Source organism: Antechinus flavipes, chromosome 4, assembly GCF_016432865.1.
Source record: "Antechinus flavipes isolate AdamAnt ecotype Samford, QLD, Australia chromosome 4, AdamAnt_v2, whole genome shotgun sequence".
NCBI lineage: Eukaryota > Metazoa > Chordata > Mammalia > Dasyuromorphia > Dasyuridae > Antechinus > Antechinus flavipes.
In genome coordinates, this window is record NC_067401.1 from 205,657,766 (window position 1) to 205,680,996 (window position 23,231).

A 23,231-nucleotide genomic window follows, 5' to 3' on the forward strand; every position below is an offset into this window, starting at 1 on the left:
CTAGATTATTGAATTGTATCCTTGGAAAGAATACCTGTGTCTATCATATATCCATTTAAGAATTTATAGTTTACCTGGGAAAACATTTTTACATTCAAAAGTTCTGACAAAGGCCTCATTTCCAAAAGATTTAGAAAATTGACTCAAATTTATAAGAAATCAAGCCATTCTCCAATTGATAAATGGTCAAAGTATATGAACAGATAATTATCAGATGAAGAAATTGAAACTATTTCTAGCCATATGAAAAGGTGCTCTAAATCACTATTGATCAGAGAAATTCAAATTAAGACAACTCTGAGATACCACTACACACCTGTCAGATTGGCTAAGATGACAGGAAAAGATGATGATGAATGTTGAAGGGGATGTGGGAAAACACTGATACATTGTTGGTGGAATTGTGACTACATCTAGCCATTCTGGAGACAATTTGGAACTTTGCTCAAAAAGTTATCAAATTGTGCATAACCTTTGACCCAGCAGTGTTACTAAGAATGTTTGTGGCAGCCCTTTTTGTAGTGGAAATTGAAGGGTTGCCCATCAGTTGGAGAATGGCTGAACAAATTATGGTATATGAATGCTATGAGATATTATTGTTCTGTAAGGAATGACCAGCAGGATGATTTTAGAGAGGCTTGGAGAGACTTACATGAACTGATGCTAAGTGAAATGAGCAGGACTAGGAGACCATTATACACTTCAACAACAATACTATATGATGATCAATTCTCATGGACGTAGCTCTCTTCAATTATGAGACGATTCAAACCAGTTCCAATTGTCCACGATGAAGAGAGCCACATACATCCAGAGAGAGGAATGTGGGAATTGAGTGTGGACCACAACATAGCATTTTCACTCATTCTGTTATTGTTTGCTTGCATTTTTGTTTTTCTTCTCAGGTTTTGTTCTTTCTTTCTAGATTCAATTTTTCTTCTGCAGCAAGATAACTGTATAAATATGTATACATGTATTGGATTTAACATATAATTTAACATATTTAACATGTATGGGACTACCTGCCATCTAAGGGAGAAGGTGGAGGGGAAAGGAAAGGAAAATTTGGAACAAAAGGTTTTGCAAGGGTCAATGTTGAAAAAATTACCCATACATATGTTTTATAAATAAAAAGATATAATATTATCTCATGTGATTCACACAACACCTTATGAGATGGTCAATAATCACTTATTGACTGGCCTCTTTGCTGTTTCTCACAGATGACACTTTCATCTTCTAACTCCATCCATTTTCACTGGCTTATAGTCAACAAGCATTTTAAAAAACCTACTATGTTCTAGGCCCCATGCTAAGTGATGGGGACACAAAGAAAAGTTTTTTTAAATGGCCCTTGTTCTCTAGGAGTTCACAATCAAATGGAGATGTAAGAACGATATGTGCAAACCAAATTGGAGATAATCCAATAGGGAGGGCACTAACATTTAGGGGGATTTGTGCAGAAGGTGGGGCTGAAACTTGAAGGAAGCCAGGAAATGAAAATTCCAGAGAATTCCAGGCCCCAGGAAGAGCCAGTTAAAAGGCCCCACGGAGAGGATATGGGATGTCTACAGTGAAGAACAAGACCTGAATCATCCTATCATTGAGTATGTGGAGGGGAGTGTAATGTGTAACCAGACTGAAAAGGCAGAAAAAGGCCAGGTTTATGAGGGCACTGAAAGCCAGATAGAGGAACGTTTGATCCTGTCGGCATTGGGGAGCTGCATGAATTTGTTGGGGAAGGTGGGATGTGACATGGTTGGACCTGTGCGATTTTTAGGAAGATCATTTTGACATCTCAGTGAAAAAGGAACTGGGCCATGGAGAACAAAAGAATTTTGCCAGAGTACAGGCAGGAAGTGTTGGAGGTTGCAATGTGGGAGTAGAGAAGGACGCATATGAGAGAAGGCTTTCTAAAGCAGAATGGCAATGGCTGGCTTGGGAGTATTGAGGGTCATACTTAAGTTGCAAATCTGGGTAAATCACTGATGATGGATCAAGGCATTACAAGTTTTATTTTTCCCATTTTGTAGATGAAGCAACCATGGCTCAGAGAGGGAAATGACTTGTCCAAAGTCACAAGGCACCAGCACACAGAGAATGGATCACGCCTGGCACTCAAATCCAAGTCTTTGCGCCACGTAGTCCTTCGTCGAAACGTCCCTCCCAAAGCAGGAAAGGAGAAATGGGGTCACCATGGACACCGGAGTGTGGAAGATTCTAAAAAGGGGGTAAAGCTGGGTTCACTGGCCGCAGGGGCCCAACTCAGAGAGTAGCCCGCGCAAAGCCAAGCTTTGATTTCCTTCTTACCTCCGCCTCCCATTCCAAGATCCACCCCCTTTGGGGGCGGGATCTCCCGTTTCAACCAATCCTAGGAACGAACTCTGGCGGTTTGTACTCTTCCCTTCCAATAAGGAAAAAAAAAGAGCCCCTTTGGCTGCAAAGGCCAATCACGGCAGGGGAAATACGGTTGTTAGGCAGGTTTGGGGGAGCTGGGGCCAATGGCAGGCGCGGGCACGGCTCGGCCGGGGCTCAAAGCGCAGGCAGCGGCGGCGGTGGCAGCGGCGGCGGCGGCAGCAGCGGCGGTGGCAAGAGGCCGGAGCGGGCCCATCGCAGCAGAGCGGAGCCGGAGCGAGACCCCGGGGGCCGGGCCGAGTCAGGCCAGGCCGAGATGCCCTATAAACTGAAGAAGGAGAAGGTGAGCGGGCCCGGCTTTCCTGGCCCCCGCCCTAGGGCCTGCGCGGGGAAATAGGGAGGGGCCCGAGCCAGGCCCCGGGACAGCCCCGGACCGACCCTCCCGGGCCGGGCCGCGAGAGCTCCCGCGCGCTCTGCGACCTGAGCCCGGGACGGGCCCCTGCATGCTTCCTCAGCCTCTCCCCGTTCTTCTGCGCCACCCTCACCCCCCAACACACACGCGCGCGCACACGCATACACACACACACACACACACACACACACAGACAGCCCACACCCCTCTCTTCTATATTCCCCCAAAACACAATGCCCCACGGTAGCCCCTCCCCAAAGCACCCCCAACAGCCCCTCTCCTATGCACCCCCAGGATGGCTCCTTCCCCCTTTCCTGGCCTCCCGGAGTCCCCCCAAAACATGCATACTGTAGGACAGCTTCTCTGCACTATTCCCTCGAAATACACATAACCTTTCCCCTATTTTGAGGCTATTCCTCCTTCCAAGCATATATCTCAACACAGTCTCTTCCACTTCTCTCTATCCCAGGATCACCTTCTCCTAGGTGAGACCCCCTTGCAACATACAGGACAGTCCCTTCCCTTCTTTTCCTTCCTTACCCCCTTTATTTCTGGACCCTCTCTCTCTTCCTTCTCCCTTAGAACAGTGACTTCCCTCTAACTCAGGGCCACCACACTCCTTGTGTGACTCCTTTCTCTGCCTCACACATAGTAGGGCATTCCCTTCCTTCTCGTCTGAAGAGATCCCTCTTTTTTAACCCTCACTCCAGACACACACACACCATCCCATTCCTTTTAACTTGGGGTCACCTCCTATTTATACATACACAACCTAGGACAGTCCCTTCCCTTAAACCAAGACAGCCCTGCTCCCAGAACCTCCCTCCAGAATATTCACCCAGACACAATCAGAAACACTTCTTCCTTCTGGTTTGAACCTGTCCCTTTATATCCATCTTCATCCCCTCCTCCCTATCGTAGCCCTTACTCTCCAATCCACATTGACCCCATTTCCCTCTCTCTTCTCCTTTTGAACTCAGAACAGTTCTCCACATGTTTATATCCTACTCTTTTATATTTTTTTTCTCTGCTTCAGCTTTGGGGAGCACTTTTTTGACCTTAACCCTGGAGAATCTGAGATCTCATCCCACTAGCCAAATACAGTTTATCTATCAAAAGTTCCTTCCTCCCTCCTCTCAAATAAGAAATTCATTAAAGTACTCATGTCTTTTGCCTAAAAGTAGGAATTGCCTGATTCTACTTTGTGGTTAGGAAAGCTTTTATCATTCTGTTACCTATTTCCTCATATTCTTTTTTACTTTTTCAATACTTATATAGGCAGATCTTTCTTCCTCTGTTTAGTTCCCTTTGTTATTTTTTCCTGTGCATATTGAAATTCTGATCCAAAAGTGGGGTTACTTTGGGGTACAAAGTTACATGTAGTATGCTAGAATACTAACCATCTCCAATCCATTTGTCTTTGCTTTCTTTCTAGCTGAGTCTATGAGCTGCTGAGTCTGTCCTTTTGAATTTTAATTTCTTGATCTTTACCTGTTGTTCACCAAGTAGTTTATTCTAGGTTATTAGCACAACCTATCAGATTCTTGGTGTAAAGACAGAAGAGTATGGGGGTTTGGGAAGTGGTTTAATATTTCTGATTCTTTGCTAGCCTCTGGGCTGTATAAGATATATGCCTGACCTAGACTTTGCCCTTGGGGAACTGACATTGCTAAGATAATCTATACTGCACCATTTGAGTGATCTCTATACTGGGCTCACCAGTAGGAGGTTTCAGTAAGTAGCTCCTATTCTGGAGGAGATAGTACCTATGTTTAAGTAGTCTCCTAGTCTGTTGGGGAAGAAAGGTCCAGGCAACTAAAGCAGAGAAAATAAAAGAACAATAAACCATGGGCCTAAGTGTAAGAATGGAAAGTGATGCTATAGGGATTTGAGTGATTTGATTTAGATATAATATATCCCTTTTTGGATAGTTTTAGCTTTTTGATTTAGAATTTGAGTTTTCTTTTTCACTTGATTCCCCTAACTCCGAGATTCATAATGGGGTGGAAAATCTTTATAAAATCTTCCTGGCCAGGGAAATCATCTCTTGAGGGGAACCCAGCCCTCCCCATTGTTCATGTTCTAAACTGGCTGAATCTCTTACTTCACTGGGCCCCTGGGTGTGACTTCCACTCCAGCTGGTTCTTCCTGGTTTGGTGGTAGCATTATAGGGGAGTGTGTGCGAGGACCCCTACAAACTCCAGTTCTCCTTGACTTTCTTTCTATCACTATACTCCAAAGCTGGGTCAAAGTATAGTCACTGTGGTTGGCTTGGCCAGCAAGCAGCAGGAAAGTGGGGGAGCCCATGTACAGCTGATTGCTGCCTCTCTGCCTTTGCTCCTGCTCGTCCCTGCCCTCAGAATGCCCTCGTCATCCTTTTGTCATCTTGAAGCTTTCTCCAGCTCTTTCAGCCCACACTGATTGATCTTTCCCTTCGCTGAACTGATAGAACACTTAGGACCACGCAATTTTTAGCATTCATGTGTTCATTTATTTACGGGTGCTGGATTTGTCATCTTAGCTGGATTATAAGTTCTTTAAAAGGAGGCAGTCGTGTCTCTTACCACTTCCTTAACTCCCATAGTGTCTAGATATAAGGGAGATAATATGAGAGGCATCATATTATGGAAAGAGCTCTGGATTAGGAATTGGAGGACTTGGGTTTGAAACCCTTATCTGCTATTTACTAGCTGTGTGACCTCAGGCAAATCCCTTTCCTTTGGTTTGCTCATCAGTGAGCTGAGGATGTTCTCAGAGATGATCTCTAAGGCGCCTTCCAGCTCTAAATAGCATGATCTTGTGACTATTCGCTACATATCCCAGATAACCCATTAGATTCTAACCAGCCACACCATTCTTGTTCCACCAGTGGCTGCTAACTGTGATTCTTTCTTTTACAGGAGCCTCCTAAATCAGCTAAAGGGACTGCCAAGCCTAACAGCGGAGGGAAAGATGGTGGCGGGGAAGGTACCGAGGAGGTAACATATGTGGTTCCTGAACTCAGAACACAAAAAAGGGTGTGAGCTTGGGTGTGGATTCTATATGAATGCTAGATGTGTAGGCAGAGGAAAGGGTCAAGTCCCTTATGTTTGTAGGAGAATTCATCCTAGAGCTGCCAACAAAAGCCTTTGCCTTCTCTAAGATGGTTTGACTACTCAATCACCCTACAACCCCCCCTCCCCCCCCCACCCTCAGCCAAAACAAAAACAAAAAATCTTGGTAATGTTTGCCCATATTTCTCAATGCTTTTATATAAAAAATATACATATACATATATATGTATAGGTATGATTTATTTATGTATTTTTGATTAGGCAGTCAGAGCTGTGACTAGTATCAAGTGTCTGAGGCTGTATTTGAACTCAGATCCTTCTAACTCTAGGACTGATCTCTATCCACTGTACCACCTAGCTGCTCAACTCCCAACTCATACATTCTTCCTTTTGAGTATAAGAGGTGAGAATGATGGCTAGGAAAAGAAAAAAAAAATACATGGATTTTAGATGAGATGAAGGGTGACCCTCACAGCTTTGGATTGTGAGAAGAAGGCACATTAGGAGTATATTTTCTCCCAGGCTGGTCTCCATCTGCCTTTCCTCACTATCCAGTGGAAGTCCCTGAATGGCAGAAAGGATCAGAGTTCAATATACTATAGCAATCAAAGAGAGGTAATAAAGGACAGGATTTGACAGCAGTGGGAAGAATAAAAAGGAAATGCTCAGAATAATATGTCACTCAATAGACATTTATTAGATTCTTAAATTGTGTTAAGTGCAGGAAATATAAAGGCAAATACATAGCCCCTATCCTCAGAGAGCTCACATTCTAATGGGGAAGAAAACATGCAGCGCTTGTTTTACGTAGGCTATATATGTTAGAAATCAATGGTAACCTGGAAGAGAAGGCAACAGTCATGGGGAATGGGAGAAGACTGGGAAAAGCTTGTCTTTGGAAAGCTAGGAGGAGAAGGTGAGAGGGTGGGGGACAGCCAATGAAAAAGCACATAGCTTGGGGATGTTGTGTTTGAGGAATACCAAGAAGGCTGCTGTCACTGGATCTTAGAGTTTGTGGAGGAGAGTAAAGAAGATGATGACTGGAAAGGTAGAAAGTCTCTGATTGTGAAGGGCTCTTACAAGCCAAGCAGAAGATTTATAATTGATCCTCCTGGAAATAATAGGGAGCCACTGGAATTGACTGAAGTGGAAGGGAAGGCTGACATGGTTGGACCTTCACTTTGGCTGTTGAAAGGAAAATGGATTGGAATTAGAAGAGACTTAAAATAGGGAGACCTACTAGAATACATCTTGTGTTGGGGTGGCAGCAGAGGAAGGAAAAGGGGATGTGTACAGGATCTAGAAGGTAGAATCAAGATTTGGCGGCAGACTGGATGTTTGGATGAGTGCAGGGGCTATTTGAGGATGACCCCAAGTGGTGGACCTGGATGATGAGGAGCTTAGAGGGACCCTTGACTGATAGGAGAGTTCAGAAGGAGGGAAGTTTGGGGGGGAAGGAGAATGTGTTTTAGTGAAAGAGGTGGGTAATGGTCTCCAACTTCAGTGGAGAACATTCATATGGAATGCAGTTTAGCTAACTCTCTACTCTGGGTTTGAAGCACTCATTCATGGATTGTCAAAGTTCTGTACTTTTTTCTTTTGCCTATTAGTCCCTCCAAAGAGGTAGATGGGGAAAAATGAAATGGAAACAATTCTTATTTCTTCTGTTACCTTGTTGGTTTGATCAGGAGAGGAGATGGACTGATGTGAAGATTTGGGTTTATCCAGGGATTTAAGTTACTCGGATTATTTTTAACCTCTAATCTTGGTATTGTAATAATGGAATATTGACTGTATTTGTATTATCCTTTTTGTTCTCGTGTTTAAAGTCAAAATAAGTAAATAAGTTTGACTTTTATTACATGGATAGAGAAATGGAGTCCTGAAAAAGATGAGTGACATGTCCAAATTCACAGAGTGAGTTGGAAGCCAAGTTTAGAATCTATTTGACAGTGGTGACATTAGGGGATAAAAAAAGAACCTTCTAGGAGATAGCTAGAAGCTAAAACTCAGCATGTTTGGAAATTGGGTCTGATGTTCAAAGCATTGTAAGAGACGTAGGAAAAAGGAATAAAGTGGGAGAAACTAAGAAGAGGACTTTTTTTCTTTTTCTCCCTCCTTTTCTCCTTTAGATAGCATGTAATCCAATGTAGTCAAAAGTATAGTTCTTCTAAACATATTTCCACATTTATCATGCTGCACAAGAAAAAGTAGATCAAAAAGCGGGAAAAGAAAAAAAAAGCAAGCAAACAATAACAAAAATAGTGAAAAGACTTATGTTATGATCCACATTCAGTCCCCACAGTTCTCTCTCTGGGTGTAGATGGTTCTCTCCATCACAATTCTATTGGAATTGGCCTGAATTACCTCATTGTTGAAAGGAGCCAAGTCTATTACAGTTGATGATCACAGAATCTTGTTGCTATACACAGTGTTCTCTTGGTTCTGCTTACTTCATTTATCGTCAGTTCATGTAAGTCTTTCCAGGACTTTCTAAAATCCTTCTGCTGATCATTTCTTATGTATTTATATACCATAACTTAAGCCATTTATTCAGTCATTCTCCAATTGATGGACATCCATTCAGTTCCCAGTTCCTTACCACTCTGAAAAGGGCTGCTATAAACATTTTTGCACATGTGGATCCTTTTCCCTCTTTTTTAATCTTTGTGATAAGAGACCCAGTAGAGATATTGCTGGGTCAAAGGGTATGCACAGTTTGATAATCCTTTGAGCATAGTTCCAAAGTACTCTACAGAATGGTTGGATTCGTTCACAGTTCCACCAACAATGTATCAGTGTCTCAGTTTTCCCATATTCCTTCCAACGTTCATCATTATTTTTTCCTGTCATCTTAGCCAATCTGACAGGTGTCTAGTGGTGCCTCAAAGTTATCTTAATTTGCATTTCTCTTTCATTACCGATTTAAGCATTTTTTCATATCACTAGAAATGGCTTTAATTTCTTCATCTGAAAATTGTTCATAATCTTTGACTATCATTTGACTATCTTATAAATTTGAGTCATTTCTCTATATATTTTAGTCTTTATCAGAACTGTTGGATATAAATTTTCCCCCCAGTTTTCCACTTTCCTTGGTTGCATTGGTTTTGTTTGGAAAAAAACTTTTTAAATTTAATATAATCAAAATTACCTATTTTGCATTTCATAATGTTCTCTACTTCTTCTTTGGCCATAAATATCTTCCTTCTCCATAGATCTGAGAGGCATACTAACTCTTGTTCTTCTAATTTGATTATAATATCACCTTTTATGTCTAAATCATGAACCTGTTTCACTTGGCATATCAATTAAAAGGTTAATTTCACCCTAAAATAAGACTTAGTCTGGTAGAAGATGCTTGGAGAGCAGGAGGTGAGCAACAAGAAAGCCAGAGGAAAGGAAGAAGATGGGATTTTCTCTGCTAAAACAAAGTTGCCCTAGTGGCTGGAGAAAGCTTAATGCCTGACAAGGAGCCCATCTTTGGCCTACTCTATACCTATTCTCTGAGACAGACCTTTCCTAAAAGCCTTTTTTCCCATCAATAATATTTTATTTTTCTAAATTTATGTAAAGATAGTTTTCAACATTTTTTATGAATATTGAAATTATTTTTTCTTTTAAAATTTTTCTATAGTATTGTTTTTCCAAATACATGTAAAGATAGTTTTCAGTATTCATTTTTATAAGACTTGTATTCTAAATTTTTCTTTCTCCCTTCTTTGTCTCCCTTCCCCTTCTCCAAGACAGCAAGCAAATTGACATAAGTTACATATGTGCAGTCCTTTTAAACATATTTCCAAATTTGTCATGTCACACAAGAAAAATCAGATCAAAAGGGGAAAAAACCATTAGAAGAAAAACAAACAAACAAAAAAAGTTGAAAACACTATTCTTTGATTCACATTCAGTTTCTCTAGTTTTCTCTTTGAATTCAGATGGCTTTTTCCATCACAAATCTATTGGAATTGCCTTGAATCACTGCATTGTTGAGAAGAGCCAAGTTCACCACAGTTGATCATCACATAATCTTAGTTGTTACTATGTACAATGTTCTCTTGGTTCTGCTCACATTACTCTGCATCCATTCATATAAGTCTTTCCAGGTTTTTCTAAAATCAGCCTGCTCATCAATATTCCATTACTTTCATATACTTTATTTAGCCATTCTCCAACCGACGAGCATCCACTCAGTTTCCAATTTCTTGATACTACAAAAAGAGCTGCTACAAACATTTTTGCCCATGTGGGTCGCTTTCCTCTTTTATGATCTTTTTGGGATACAAGGGCTACCCCCAAAGGGCTTTTAAGGCTAAACTTGAACAGCCTCAAAATCTGCCAGAACCCAGACTTTTTGTAGGCGATCTGCACTTGGATGTGTAGGGTCATTGACAGGAGGGAAAGGATGGGATTATTTCTTTTGAATCCTGAGCTTTTTCATATACCAACAAAGCATCTTTGAGGGAACAGTCTATGGGGACATTGTGTATGGGGAGATGTGTGTGTGTTAAAGGGAAAGAGACCTTTTACCATGATTACTGGATTATACAGTGGAACAGAAATTCTTGAATCATAAGCCTGACAGAAGGACTCTTTAGAAGAGATCATTTTCCCAGTCCTGTGTCTCCAGGGAAGACCACGCCGAACCCAGCCCACACAGATGAGAATCTCCCATTTTTTAAAAGATCTCCAGGGAGGAAAATTCCACCCCCACCCTGTGTCACTCGGGCCAGCATTTTGCAACCCTTGTCATTAGGAAGAACTTCCTAATAGTTTACTTGGATTTTTTAATGGAAAGCTCACTGGATTGGGAAGCAGGAGATATGGATTGGGATCCTGACCAGGGTTGATTTAGGTTACTAAATTAAAATAATTTCCAAGGTCCCTCCCAATGCTAAAAATCTGTAAATCTGTTATTCTTAAATTATCAGGACTAACTTGGCAAAACTTATCTTTAATTTGAGGAGCAAAGGCTTGAAAAACTCAAATGTCAATTTAGTAAATAATGATTCCTGAGTCCCTTAGGCTCGCTTCCATCCAGGCTTCTTCTCCTACACTGGTCAGTGTCATGAGTTAGTAATTCTCTTAGTGCAGAATCCTATTTTGAAGTTTGGGGGAGAAAGACGACAAAGACAGAAGAAGACCATCACTCCTTTAGAAGAGCTTCCACTTTGAGAGAGGAGATGGAGTACCCCAGTCAGGGAACTCTAGCCAGTGCGGGAGAGGGATTCATATAGGCACACTGCCTCACATACATATACACACATATACATACAGTGGAGGAAAAAGAACAAATAATCTGATAGGAAAAACATGTTCTTCATACTTAGGCATAGGACTGGACCTGTGATTTCATTGATGTAGAAAATACCCTCTCCAAGCATAGTTCTTTATAACTTACAGCGCTGAGAAGGAGTTCAGTGACCTGCTTACGGTCACACAGCCAGGATGGTTCAGAGTTTGGACTTAAATCTTGAGTTTTCCGGACCAGCTCTCTACCTGCTTTGACACTACACCTTGCCATGAGCAGGTAATTCTAGTTTTATGCCACAGAGGCAGTCTTTCTCCTTGGGCAGCCTCAATCTGGATGGTCTTCACATACAAAGAAAAGCAGTGGATAGGGGTCAGGGTGCCAGTCAGGGGTCAGGAGATGCTTTCTATTAGCTAATGGAGTTTGGGGAAGAAGAAATAGACTATGCTAAAGCTCAGAAGTGGGTGATGGAGTGGGTGAGGATCAGGTTTGCTGGGTCAGTTTTGCTTGGTGTTCAGGTGTGCTCTGGTTGCAGCCCTGATGCCAAAAGAAACATGTACTTAGAGAGTGAATTGGATGGAAGCTGATTCTGGAAAACTTATCCAAGGAAAGCTAAGGGAACTCCCTGCAACTGCTAGTGGGCATTTGACACTTGGGAGTCATAATTTAGTTTCATTACATTGTTCCTTGAAAAGAAATTGATTTTGTGTGTGTGTGTGTGTGTGTGTGTGTGTGTGTGTGTGAGTGTGTGTGTGAGAAATTTGTTACTCTTTCATTATAATGGAAAGTGCATTGGATTTGGGGGTTAATGACCTGGGTTTATATCTTGGCTTTGAAGCTGACTAGCCATCTAACGGAGCTTAACCTCTGATTGCTTACTTTTGTGATCTGAAAAGTGGGAATAAATAATGAAATATTGCCTGTCAAATAGGGATATTATAAGAAAAATTCTTGACAGACTTTAGACCTCTATTCAATTGTGAGTTACAGTGATAAAGTCTGAGAGCTTTAGCGGTCTTAAAGGGTCCCTATTTTTCATGTGCCAGGCTGCCTCACCTCCAGGCTCTCATCTTTCAGCTGAAACTGCTCTTTCCAGAGTAACTAATAATCTCTTAATAGCCAAATATAATGGCCTTTTTCAATTCTTTTTCTTCTTGACCTCTTGCAGACTTTGACTTTATTCATTATCCTCTTCTCCCTGACACTCTTTCCTCTAGGTTTTCATGGCACTATTTTTTTCTTGGTTCTTTCTACTCATTTCAGTCTCTTTATTTTCCCCTAACTCTTTCAAAGGGCTTTTAAGGGTTGATTTCCAAAATCTGTGGGTGTTTCACAGGACTTTCTCCTGGTCCCACTTCTCTTCTTTATACTGTTTCACTTGGTGATGTCATCTGTCCCCATATATTAAATTGTCATTTCTCTGCTGATGATTCTCAGATCTGCTTATCCAGCCCTAACCTCTCTGTTGACCTTCAGTCTTCCATTCCCCAACTACTTATGAAACATCTCAACCTGGATGTCCTATAGATATGCCCAAAATTGAACTCACTCTCTTTCCCCACAAATCTCTCCTTCTGAACTTCCCTTCACATCCTCCTAGTCATCACAACCTAGGTGTCCTTGGCTTCTTACTCTTTTATCCCCTCCCTGCCCCCACTCTGCCTCCATATCCAATCTAAAGTCTGATGTTTCTACCTTCAAGTCATTTCTAGTAGACTTTTCTTTTCTGACATTCCTGCTCTCCTGGTACAAGGACCTACAGAAACAGGTCCTTTTTGAAAGCCAAATACACTGAAAACTATAGGGAGGATGGTAAGTAGCAGGATGATGAATCTGTGATTCAAGTGATGAGGGTCTGCAACCCTCATCACTTCTCACCTGGACTGTTGAAATAGCTTGCTGTTTAGTTTTCTTGTTTCTGTTCTCTCCCCCATTCCAGCCCATTCTCCTAATCAGCTACCGGAGTAATCTAACTCAAATGCAGATCTAACCCTGTCAACTTCTCCCCTCTCCCCACTTCATCAACTCCAGTGGCCCCCTATCAATTATAAATAAAACCTAAAATCAAATATAAAATCTTATGGTCAGTATTCACAATTCTTTATAACTTGCCTTGCCCATCCCGTGCCAAACCACTTCCCACCTGTCTTTTGAGTCTTCTCACACTTTACACTTCCCTAAGCACTTTGCAAGCCAGTGTGACATGGGCCTCCTTGCTGTTTCTTGAGTCTGACACTCATCTTTGATTCTGGCCATTTTCACTGCCTGTTCCTCATGCATGGAATGTGTCCCTCCTTATCTTTTTCTTCAGGGTTTCCTTTCTTCAAGTCTCAGATAAAATACTTCTCCAGGAAGCCATTCCCAGTCTTCTATCCTTCTAGTGTCTTTCTTTCTTTGTTGATTATCTCAAGTTTATCTTATGTATAGCTTGTTTGTATAGAGTTATTTGCATAGTTTCCTCATTAGGCTGTGAGCTCCCTGAGAGCTGGGATTGTTTTTTATTTTTTCTTGATATATATCTATCACTTAGCACCATGTAAGAGATCTAATAGGCCCTTAATAAATGTTAGTTGACTGATTGATTGACTGTTTTTACAGCCTATAAAGGATTTTAACTATGAATTAGTCCAGTTATTTCATGTTAAGAGATGAAGATACTGGTATTTTACTTCCTAACCTTATAACCTCTAATGAAAATTTCTTTCTTGAATGTTATACTAGTACTCAGTATAGGATTTAATTCTTGTTAGAGAATTCTGATGTGTGAATAGCTGATCTATGAAAGTATAGAAGAGGATTTGGAGCTTTCCAAAATGATGCATCCCATTGGCTTCCTGTTTCTCCACATGATTAATAGGTCCAGGAAGTGGTTCCTTTGGGTTTCTTCATTTCTCTCTCTTTTTAAGCTAAATTAAATTTTTTTCCCAATTAACTAAAAACCCTCCTTCCCTTCTCACTTCTCTCAACCCTTATTGGAAAAAGAAAGAAAAAGAAATCCTAAGTAACAAATTATTTATAATCAAACAAAACATTTCTTCATTGGCCATGGCTAAAAAATATCTATTTTGTGAGACTCCTGACTCCACCTTGTTGCCAGGAGAAGGATGGCGTTCTTCATCATGAATCTCCCAGAATTGTATTTGATCATTGTGTTAATTAGAGTTCCTAAGTCGTTCGTGGGCTCCTTTAGCCTATCAACATGAATACTTTGCTTTTGTTTCTATTTAGTGATTTATCCTGGTCAAGGTAGGAATAATACTTGACCCTTAATGAAAAAGGAAGTGAAAGAGTTGGTCCCCTTCTGGGTGGCAGTGGAAGCACTTAACAGCAAGCTCAGTGAGTACTCAGCAGCCTCTTACAGTGAGGGGGGATACAGGAGAAAGCTGGGGAGGGGGGGAAGTGTAGGGTACAGTGGAAAGAACTCTTAACTTTGGAGTCCAAGGACCTGAGTTCAAAACCTAGGCCTATCACTTACTATCTGAGAGACTTGAGGCAAGTTATTGCCTATCGCAAAACTCAGATTTTGATGGTTTCTAAGATCCCTTTCAGCTCTAAATTTTGGTCCTCTATTTCTTTTTTTGTGTAGTAAGGTACTGTGATGCTGTGTTGCAGTGCTGTCAAATCCAAATAAAAAGAAATCTGAAAATCCACAAATTAACATTATCAACATTGTATTGTAGTTTTAATTTATTTAGTTCTACATTTCCCCAAGACACTAATCAGATTGGGCTCATTTTTCTGTGAAAGACTATAGGATGTATGACAGGGCTTTTGCTTTTATGATCCTTGTGATCTTGTCTGATAGGCACACAGTTAAATACTGACAAAGGTTATATATGATCTGTCACAAGACTGTCTTTAATTGATAAAGGAATGATGCAAAAAAAGAAGAGTTATGAAATCAGAGGAAAGAGCAATTATTAAGAATTGGAATGGTCTTAAAAAGGGCTTGTGGAATCTTGATTTGCCATGTACCTTAACGGTTGGCTAGGGTTTGGAGAAGCACAGTGCTTTTTCAAATTCTTATCTCCTGGATAAATGTTTCTTTGCCCTGCTCTTTTTCTCTCTATCTTGAGACTGCATAATGACTCTAGCTTTTAGTCTCTTATTTCTTGACTCACATATTTGTCAAAATGCCATTTAAAAAAAATCCAGAAGGTAAAATTTCTGCTTCCCTCTCCAATTCCATGCCCCAAATGGATTCATTCATCCTGCTACTTACCATCCTTCCTGTAGTTTTCAGTGCATTTGGCTTTTCAACAAGGACCTGTTTCTGTAGGTCCAGCCTCAACCACCTCAGCCACAGCCACAGCCTCAGCCACAGCCTCAGGCACCGTCATCCAACAAGCGGCCAAGCAACAGCACGCCTCCCCCTACACAACTTAGCAAGATCAAGTATTCAGGGGGGCCCCAGATTGTCAAGAAGGAGCGGAGGCAAAGCTCTTCTCGACTAAACCTCAGCAAGAACCGTGAGCTGCAGAAGCTCCCTGCCTTGAAAGGTGAGCAGGTATACCAGGTGGGCCTAGTGTCAGGGGACTCTGGGCATGCGGCATTGCTGGGCTTGAGGATAGATGTTGAAAGTTGGATGAAGTTGCGTAAGGATGTATGAGATTTGTGGGGACTTAAGTGGTGAAGGTGACTAGAGGATAGGTTGGATCTCTGATAGGGTGGAACCTTGATGCTGTCTGGGGCTCTTGGCAGACTCCCCATCTCCGGAGCGAGAGGAGCTCTTCATCCAGAAGCTACGTCAGTGCTGTGTTCTCTTTGATTTTGTGGCTGACCCCCTGAGTGATCTCAAGTTTAAGGAAGTGAAGAGGGCAGGACTCAATGAAATGGTAGAATACATCACACACAGCAGAGATGTAGTCACGGAGGCTATTTACCCGGAAGCTGTTATCATGGTGAGGATGGAGGGAAGGTTGGGTGTTACCCCCAAGAATGGGATAAGGGCCTTTGGCTGCTCTGACCTGGGCTCTGCCCCTCAGTTTTCAGTGAACTTGTTCCGGACACTACCACCATCATCCAACCCCACGGGGGCTGAGTTTGATCCTGAAGAGGATGAGCCCACCCTGGAAGCTGCCTGGCCCCATCTGCAGGTAAGGAGGGTTCAGGAGAAAGGGGAGGCAGCTGTGACTTAGTGGTCTCTTGTCTCAGATTCTGGGGTAGTATAGAGAATTCTGGACAATTCTTTTACTGGTCCTTGAAGGTGCTTATGGAGCTCTCAACTCCTTTCCTTCACAGTTGGTCTATGAATTTTTCTTACGTTTCCTGGAGTCTCCTGATTTTCAGCCAAATGTGGCCAAGAAGTACATCGACCAGAAGTTTGTCCTTGCTGTGAGTTCCCAGGATGACTATTTCTTATTTTGTTTCTCATGAACTGGAGCATATCTGTAATTGCTCTTGTCCCTCTGTACTAAACATGACACTATTCCTAGTATACACTAATCCTTGTGATCAAAATGATTAAGGTCAAATTGAGATTCCTTTTGACTTTTCAGGGATGCTTGCTTGGTCCAGGTCTCCTATTCTGGGGGTTATTTCCTTAGGATTCCCTATGTAGGCCTTCCTGTGATGTCTCCGGTGAATTCTGACTTTATCCCACTCATTTTCCCTAATTTTCCTCAGCTCCTTGACCTCTTTGATAGTGAGGACCCCCGGGAGAGGGACTTTCTCAAGACCATTCTTCATCGCATCTATGGCAAGTTCCTGGGGCTTCGAGCTTATATCCGTAGGCAGATCAACCATATTTTCTACAGGTAAACAGCACAGTGGCATTGAAAACTCTGGGGCTATCAAGGGGACATGGGGCAGCTAAAGCCTTCATACAGATAGTTGGGTGATTTTTCTTAAGAAAATTGGATTGTAATTCTCCCTGTGCAGCGGGAGAACTGTTCGGTTCTGCAAATATGTATTGTATCTAGGATATACTGCAACATATTTAACATATATAGGACTGCTTGCCATCTTGGGGGGGGGAGGAGGGAGGGAGGGGAAAAAACGAAACATAAGTGATTGCAAGGGATAATGTCGTGTAAAAATTATCCTGGCATGGATTCTGTCAATACAAAGTTATTATTAAATAAAATAAAATTTAAAAAAAAAAAAGAAAGAAAAAAGAAAATTGGATTGTGGGGGAACATGGGAAAGGATCAGAACAGGTAGAGGTGCATCATGCATGTGGCAGAGATAATTGTTAGATAAGACCAAACCTGTGCCTCCTTTACTTCTAGGTTTATTTACGAGACAGAGCATCACAATGGAATTGCTGAGCTACTTGAAATTCTGGGAAGGTGAATGAGTCGTCCCAACACTTGCATGGGTGAACCCAAGGGCAGGATGAGGGGAGAAAGTAGTATATTGCACCATAGATCACTGCTACAATATTGATAATATCCTTTCTTTTCCACTTAGCATTATTAATGGCTTTGCCCTGCCCCTCAAGGAGGAGCATAAGATGTTCCTCATCCGAGTCCTGCTTCCCCTACACAAGGTCAAGTCTCTGAGTGTCTACCATCCTCAGGTGAGCTGCCTTTCTCCCCTGACATTGCCATACGTGGGTTACTTCATGCTAGCTAGGTCTTTTATAGGCATTCTTGAGCTGGGGGAAAAGACAAGTCCTTCTGAGTAGAAAAAGAAAGGCTGAGCAATTCTCTGCTTATTAGAGAGTACTTTCTCTAGCTCTTCAAATATCTCACCTTATCCTGCTTCTACCTTTGAACTTTGTCTTTGGATATTCTCCAGTTGGCGTACTGTGTGGTGCAGTTCTTGGAGAAGGAGAGCAGTTTGACTGAACCGGTAAGTGATCTGCAATCTTGGCTGGGTCCCTCACAGCTACACCTCCCCTCAACCTCAAGGCTTTCTATGCCACTATCTGATTCCCATGTAAGAACTTTATTCACTCTCCCAGGGGGCTCCTAGTTTGCTACAGACATGGCTTGTCCCAGGGATTTTCATGTCTGTTGATAAAGATGGGGACTTGTACATACAGAGCAAATAGACTAAAAAGACAGAAGTATATCATGGTGGAGACTGAGGAATGAGAGAGGTCTGAAAAGCCTGGGGCAAAGGAACAAGCATGCAGAAATTTGATTTGTCCTCATCTCAACTCATAGGTGATTGTGGGCCTCCTAAAGTTCTGGCCTAAAACTCACAGCCCCAAGGAAGTAATGTTTCTCAATGAACTGGAGGAGATCCTGGATGTCATTGAACCCTCTGAGTTCAGCAAAGTGATGGAACCGCTCTTCCGCCAGCTTGCCAAATGTGTTTCCAGCCCTCACTTCCAGGTGAGTCTGGAGCCCTCCATCCCCCTGCACACCCATTTTCTCCCAAGCCAGATAATCAGCAGTACACTGCTCTCTTCCTCCTCTCTAGGTTGCAGAACGTGCCCTCTATTACTGGAACAATGAGTACATCATGAGCCTGATTAGTGACAATGCTGCACGCCTCCTGCCTATCATGTTCCCTGCGCTCTACAGGAACTCTAAGAGCCACTGGAACAAGTAGGGCTTGAGGTGGGAGGGAGGGGGCAAAGCCAGGGGTTCCTAGGGCTTGGAGACCTCCATGAACATTGTTTGGTTAGGGTGCACAGGTGCTCATTGGGCCCTTGAGAGCACAAAGGAGTCAGGGTGTGAGTACAAGCAGGCCCCCATTATGACACAGCTTATTCTCCTAAATGTAGGCGCAAGCCGTATGTGTCCTTTCTCATGCTATCTGTAGATCAAAGAGGTTGGACCCTGTGATCTGTAAAGTCTTTCTAGCTCTAAATATGGCTTTGTGGAGGTAAGAAAGCTTTTTAAATGGGAAAATGGCAGTTATCTTTGACAGGATCATAGATTCTGATCTGCAATGGGCCTTGGAGGTCATATCATCTGATTTGGTTCTTGGTGAGCATTTATCAGGGAGATAAAATTTGTAGTCATAGGAATAGATGTTCATTGCCTACTCTTGTGCTGGGCCTAATGCCAGGTGCTGGTAGAGAAGTTGGGGGGTGGCCCCAGGGCGAGTTTTGGATGTCAGTGTCTCGGCCTGCTCTCTTGGGAGTACAGGACTATCCATGGGTTGATCTACAATGCCCTGAAGCTGTTCATGGAAATGAATCAGAAGCTGTTTGATGACTGCACACAGCAGTACAAGGCTGAGAAACAAAAGTGAGTATCTGACCCTAGGATTTTACCTCTTCTCCTAGCCCCTTTTCTTCCCCCTCTTCCCCCTTCGCCCCCTCCCCCCAGCAACTGTTGTCTCCACAGAGGCCGATTCCGACTCAAGGAACGAGAAGAGATGTGGCACAAGATCGAGGAGCTCGCCAGGCTCAACCCCCAGGTAAGCTTCCTTCTACCCTCTAACCAGACCTTTTTAAGTCCCTTCTTGGGGCACAGGGGCCCAAGAAAGCTCTAGCCCTGAGCCATCTTTCAGATCCTCACTTCTCTGCCTCTCCTCCATAGTACCCCATGTTCCGAGCACCACCCCCACTTCCCCCTGTATATTCAATGGAGACAGAGACCCCCACAACCGAGGACATCCAGCTCCTGAAGAGGACGGTGGAGACAGAGGCAGTGCAGGTGGGTCAAGGGAGAAGAGCTGCTGCCAGGGAGGGCATCTGTCTCCTGGCCAGCCTCAGCATAGCCATCTCCTGACATTGTTTTTCTCTTCCCCTAGATGTTGAAGGATATCAAAAAAGAAAAGGTGCTGCTTCGGAGGAAGTCAGAATTGCCTCAGGATGTGTATACCATCAAAGCACTGGAGGCTCACAAGCGGGCTGAGGAGTTCTTGACAGCCAGCCAGGAGGCACTCTGACTTACCTCCTCTCTCTCACCCAGGGCCACTGCCCAATCACCCCTGGGACACTGCTCTGGCCCTTCAGCCCTGCCCCCCAGCTGACCTGGGGGTAGGATGGGGGCGGGGGCACCAGCTCCCTAAAAAACAGAATACTTGGGTCAAAGACTCTCACTGTGGCTTGGCCTCCCTGTGACTAGTGTAGACATGCCCTGGAGATGCTCATTGTTCATAGCTGGGATGCCCCCTGCGCTGACTCCCATTCTCCAACCTCCCAGGTGTTTGGGGCCAACTCTGAAAAATCTCTTTAAACACTCCTCCCTCCCACTCTTTCTCATCTTCACTTGAGTTGAAGATCTCTACTGTATATCCCTTTCTCAAAGGGATCTGGAAAGATCAGCAAATAGCTACAGACTCAAAGTTGCTTTTATCCCCCCTACCTCCCCTCCCCCATTGTGGGTCAGGACAGATGGTCTCCTTGTTGTGAGGGCTGAGGCAGAGCAGGTGAAGAAAGGCTGGTCCCTAAGCACCAGACTCACAGATGACTCTGCACATCCCCCAAAGGGGATTGGGGGTAGAATCACTGAGGCTCTCTAATGTATATGCCCTGTGACCTTGCCTGACCCAGATCAGACTGGGGGTAGGAAGAGAACCCACATAGAGATGTACTGTGTGAAGCCTCACAGGGACCAAAGGGTGGGAGGGGAGGAATGTATAAGGAGACACTACCACCTTTTAGTCCTCCTCCTTTCTCTTAAGCAGCAGTCCAGGGATCACAAACACTAAAAGGGACCACCCTCGGCCTGCTTGAATCCCTGTCCTGCAAAGCCCCAGAAATGGGGTGAGAGAAAAGGGTAGCACCTTAAGGTTCTTCCCCAGCTTCAGTTGTCCCAACATCTATTTATTTCTTTGTACCCAAGGCCAGACCCTTACCTGCCTCACATTGGCACCACTGGGGGATTGGGGTGCTGGGGCACAGATGGCGCCGCTGTTGGCTGTGTACATAGGGTGCTTTATTCTCTGCAAAGTGTTACATGCTAAGGTGGGTTGGGCTTGGGCAGATGTCCCCATATGTACAGAATTGAATAAAGTGGATCTCTGGAGAGAAGTCCGAGTTTGCCTGTAATGTGGAAGGGAGTAAGAGGAACAAATAATTTGGGACCAGGAATTTATCCAGTTGTGTATCAAGGTGGTACCAGGTCTGGAGTTGGGGGAAAAGGAAATGGGATTGTTCTCAGTGGTAGTCACTTCCATGTAGAGGTTGCCTGTCGAGCCTGCAGAGTCTTCTGTACCACATCCTCCCACTGGGCATCTGAAATCTCCTGGGCCCAAGCAGGGACTCCTGGGGCAGGCAAACTTACTCCAGCCATTGTCCGTTTCACCAGCTCCACATGTTCTGAAACCATACCCAAGTTTCAGTTAGGGAACAAATAAAACTGGCCTATTGACACCTTGCTGGGAGGGGTGGGACAGTTCTGAGGCCTCAGACTACCGAAGTTCCCCAAAATTGAACCACCCCACAGAACAACTGACTCCTTTTGGTTTCAGGGGTCATTACTGCTAATGATAGTTCCTGATTTACTTAGGATTAAGTTCTACTCCTAATTTTGGAACAATTTAGAAATTGTCATTACCTGGATCCATGGGTATGGAGCTTCTGCTGCTCAGTGCTACAGCTCCTTCCTCTTCCTCGTCTTCACTCTCTACAGGAGGGTCAGGTAGGTGCAACCCCAGGGCCTTTAAAGCAGAAAGAATGGGATTGTAAACTGGTTCTTATGGCCCCCAGCTGCACATCCTTCCCCAATCAGCCCAGAACTACCATAAACACCACACCTGGATACGTTCCTGAATGTCAGTGACCGCATCTTCAATACCTTCCACTGGTGCCAGTTCTACTTCTTCTTGCTCAGGGTCCTGATTCAGAGGCTGGTAGGAATAGTCTGTCGGGCCTGACCCCAAGTCTTCAGGCTCTTCCTCAGGTTCTTCACTGCTCCAGTCACCTGTGCCATCTGTGGGGCCCTGGTGCTGCCCCAGATCTTCATTCTGGTTTGGGAAGATCCGCTCAGGACCCATCTTATCTTCCCCCAGAACCACTGCTGCCATGCAGGCCCGGACTGGGGGGAGGGGGGTGGGAGACAGGGAGAAAGAGGTTTGGACCAGTTAGGCCCATTTCTAGCTTCTCCCTCAGATCTTAAAAACAAGTCGACATCAACCCCTTTCCCCTAATTTCATTCTCAGCACAGCTTTCCCTCACCCTCCTTTGGGGCTCTGACACTCCCCATCCTTCTGAAATGATTCCTCACCAATATGCCCCTAGTCCTCCCCTCCACACGTCAGCTGCCAAACGAGGTTTGGCTTCTCCGGAGATTTCTCAAATCTCTCCGCAACAGGAGTCTCTATCCCCCTCTGCCCCTCCCCTTAGGTCTCAGCTGTGTCCTCCTAGGGATGATTGGCCTCCCACTGCAGGTGCTCCCTCTTCTGGTTCCCCCCCCCCCATATGATGTCCTCCCCACTACAAGGGCTCCCTTCTCTGGTCCCCCCAATATGGTGTCCTCTCCACTCCTGGTGCTCCCTTCTCTATTTTCCCCATATGGCGTCCTCCCCACTCCAGAGGTTCCCTACTCTGATTTGCCCCTTATGTGGTATTCTCCCCACTCCAAGAGCTCCCACCTCTGTTTCCCCCAATATGGTGTCCTCTCCACTCCAAGAGCTCCTTCCTCTGGTCCCCCAATATGGTGTCTCTTCCACTCCAGGAGCTACCTCCTCTGGTCCCCTCCTTAAGTGTGTCCTCCCCGCTCCAGGGGCTCCCTCCTCTTGTTTCCCCCTTATGTGGTGTTCTCTCGACTACAGGAACTCCTTCTTCAGGCTCTATCTGGTTTTCTCTCCCCTCTTCTTGTTTCCCCTCATATTGTTTCCTCTTCTTTCTAGGGGCTCCCTTCCTCTGACTCCCCCACGGGGATCTCCTCACCCCTCTCTGGGAGCTTCCATCTTCTGGGTTCCACATACGGGAATCTCTCCTCACCCTACTCCTCGGCCCCATCTGCAGAATCCCACCCCCCACCCCTCGGGTTCCCCCACTACTGAAAGAACTTCACCTGCTCCGAGCCCGCGGCCGAACCCGCACTCCGACTTCCGGGGACGGAATTGTGGGATCGAATTACACGTTCCTTCAGCTCCACCCACTTCTGGTTCCCACTCCTAATTGCTCTAATGATTGACGTGGCCTGGACGTCCTACCTGCTTTTGGTATTGAGAATGCAGGACTACATTACTCAGATGTTTCTAGATCATCTTCATGTATATAGCCGCAAGAAATACTGTTTCCTTTCCTCTCGCCTCTTTTCACGCTACGGACTACATCTCCCATGAGGTTTAGGAAGCGTTGCTT

At 44.1% G+C, this 23,231-nt stretch overlaps 2 protein-coding genes across 8 annotated transcripts; one reads left to right on the forward strand and one right to left on the reverse strand.

The window, feature by feature from the left end:
- The first annotated feature begins 2,551 nt into the window (after nucleotides 1-2,551).
- PPP2R5D (protein phosphatase 2 regulatory subunit B'delta) lies at nucleotides 2,552-20,951 on the forward strand. Of its 4 annotated transcripts, none has more exons than XM_051996989.1 (16): nucleotides 2,553-2,698; nucleotides 5,668-5,745; nucleotides 15,351-15,570; nucleotides 15,773-15,972; nucleotides 16,057-16,167; nucleotides 16,313-16,405; nucleotides 16,697-16,827; nucleotides 17,302-17,361; nucleotides 17,483-17,591; nucleotides 17,813-17,866; nucleotides 18,184-18,354; nucleotides 18,443-18,570; nucleotides 19,117-19,218; nucleotides 19,300-19,390; nucleotides 19,513-19,629; nucleotides 19,727-20,951. In XM_051996989.1, exons 1-16 carry the CDS (start codon nucleotides 2,672-2,674, stop codon nucleotides 19,862-19,864), a joined length of 1,830 nt encoding a protein of 609 aa, XP_051852949.1. In that variant the 5' UTR covers nucleotides 2,553-2,671; the 3' UTR covers nucleotides 19,865-20,951. The 4 variants fall into 4 exon arrangements, with proteins under 4 accessions (XP_051852951.1, XP_051852949.1, XP_051852948.1 ...); XM_051996990.1 differs by having other exon boundaries at nucleotides 2,556-2,698; nucleotides 19,318-19,390; XM_051996991.1 differs by lacking the exon at nucleotides 19,117-19,218 and having other exon boundaries at nucleotides 2,552-2,698; nucleotides 19,257-19,390.
- On the reverse strand, nucleotides 20,835-23,185 carry MEA1 (male-enhanced antigen 1). 4 transcript variants are annotated; one of them, XM_051996997.1, is made up of 4 exons: nucleotides 23,081-23,185; nucleotides 21,677-21,957; nucleotides 21,478-21,580; nucleotides 20,835-21,239 (listed from the first exon to the last, which is right to left on the reverse strand). In XM_051996997.1, the coding sequence occupies exons 2-4, from the start codon at nucleotides 21,944-21,946 to the stop codon at nucleotides 21,088-21,090; spliced, it is 525 nt and encodes a 174-aa protein (XP_051852957.1). In that variant the 5' UTR covers nucleotides 21,947-21,957; nucleotides 23,081-23,185; the 3' UTR covers nucleotides 20,835-21,087. The 4 variants fall into 4 exon arrangements, with proteins under 4 accessions (XP_051852957.1, XP_051852956.1, XP_051852958.1 ...); XM_051996996.1 differs by lacking the exon at nucleotides 23,081-23,185 and adding an exon at nucleotides 22,939-23,055; XM_051996998.1 differs by lacking the exon at nucleotides 23,081-23,185 and adding an exon at nucleotides 22,812-22,833.
- Between the last annotated feature and the right edge of the window lie 46 nt (nucleotides 23,186-23,231).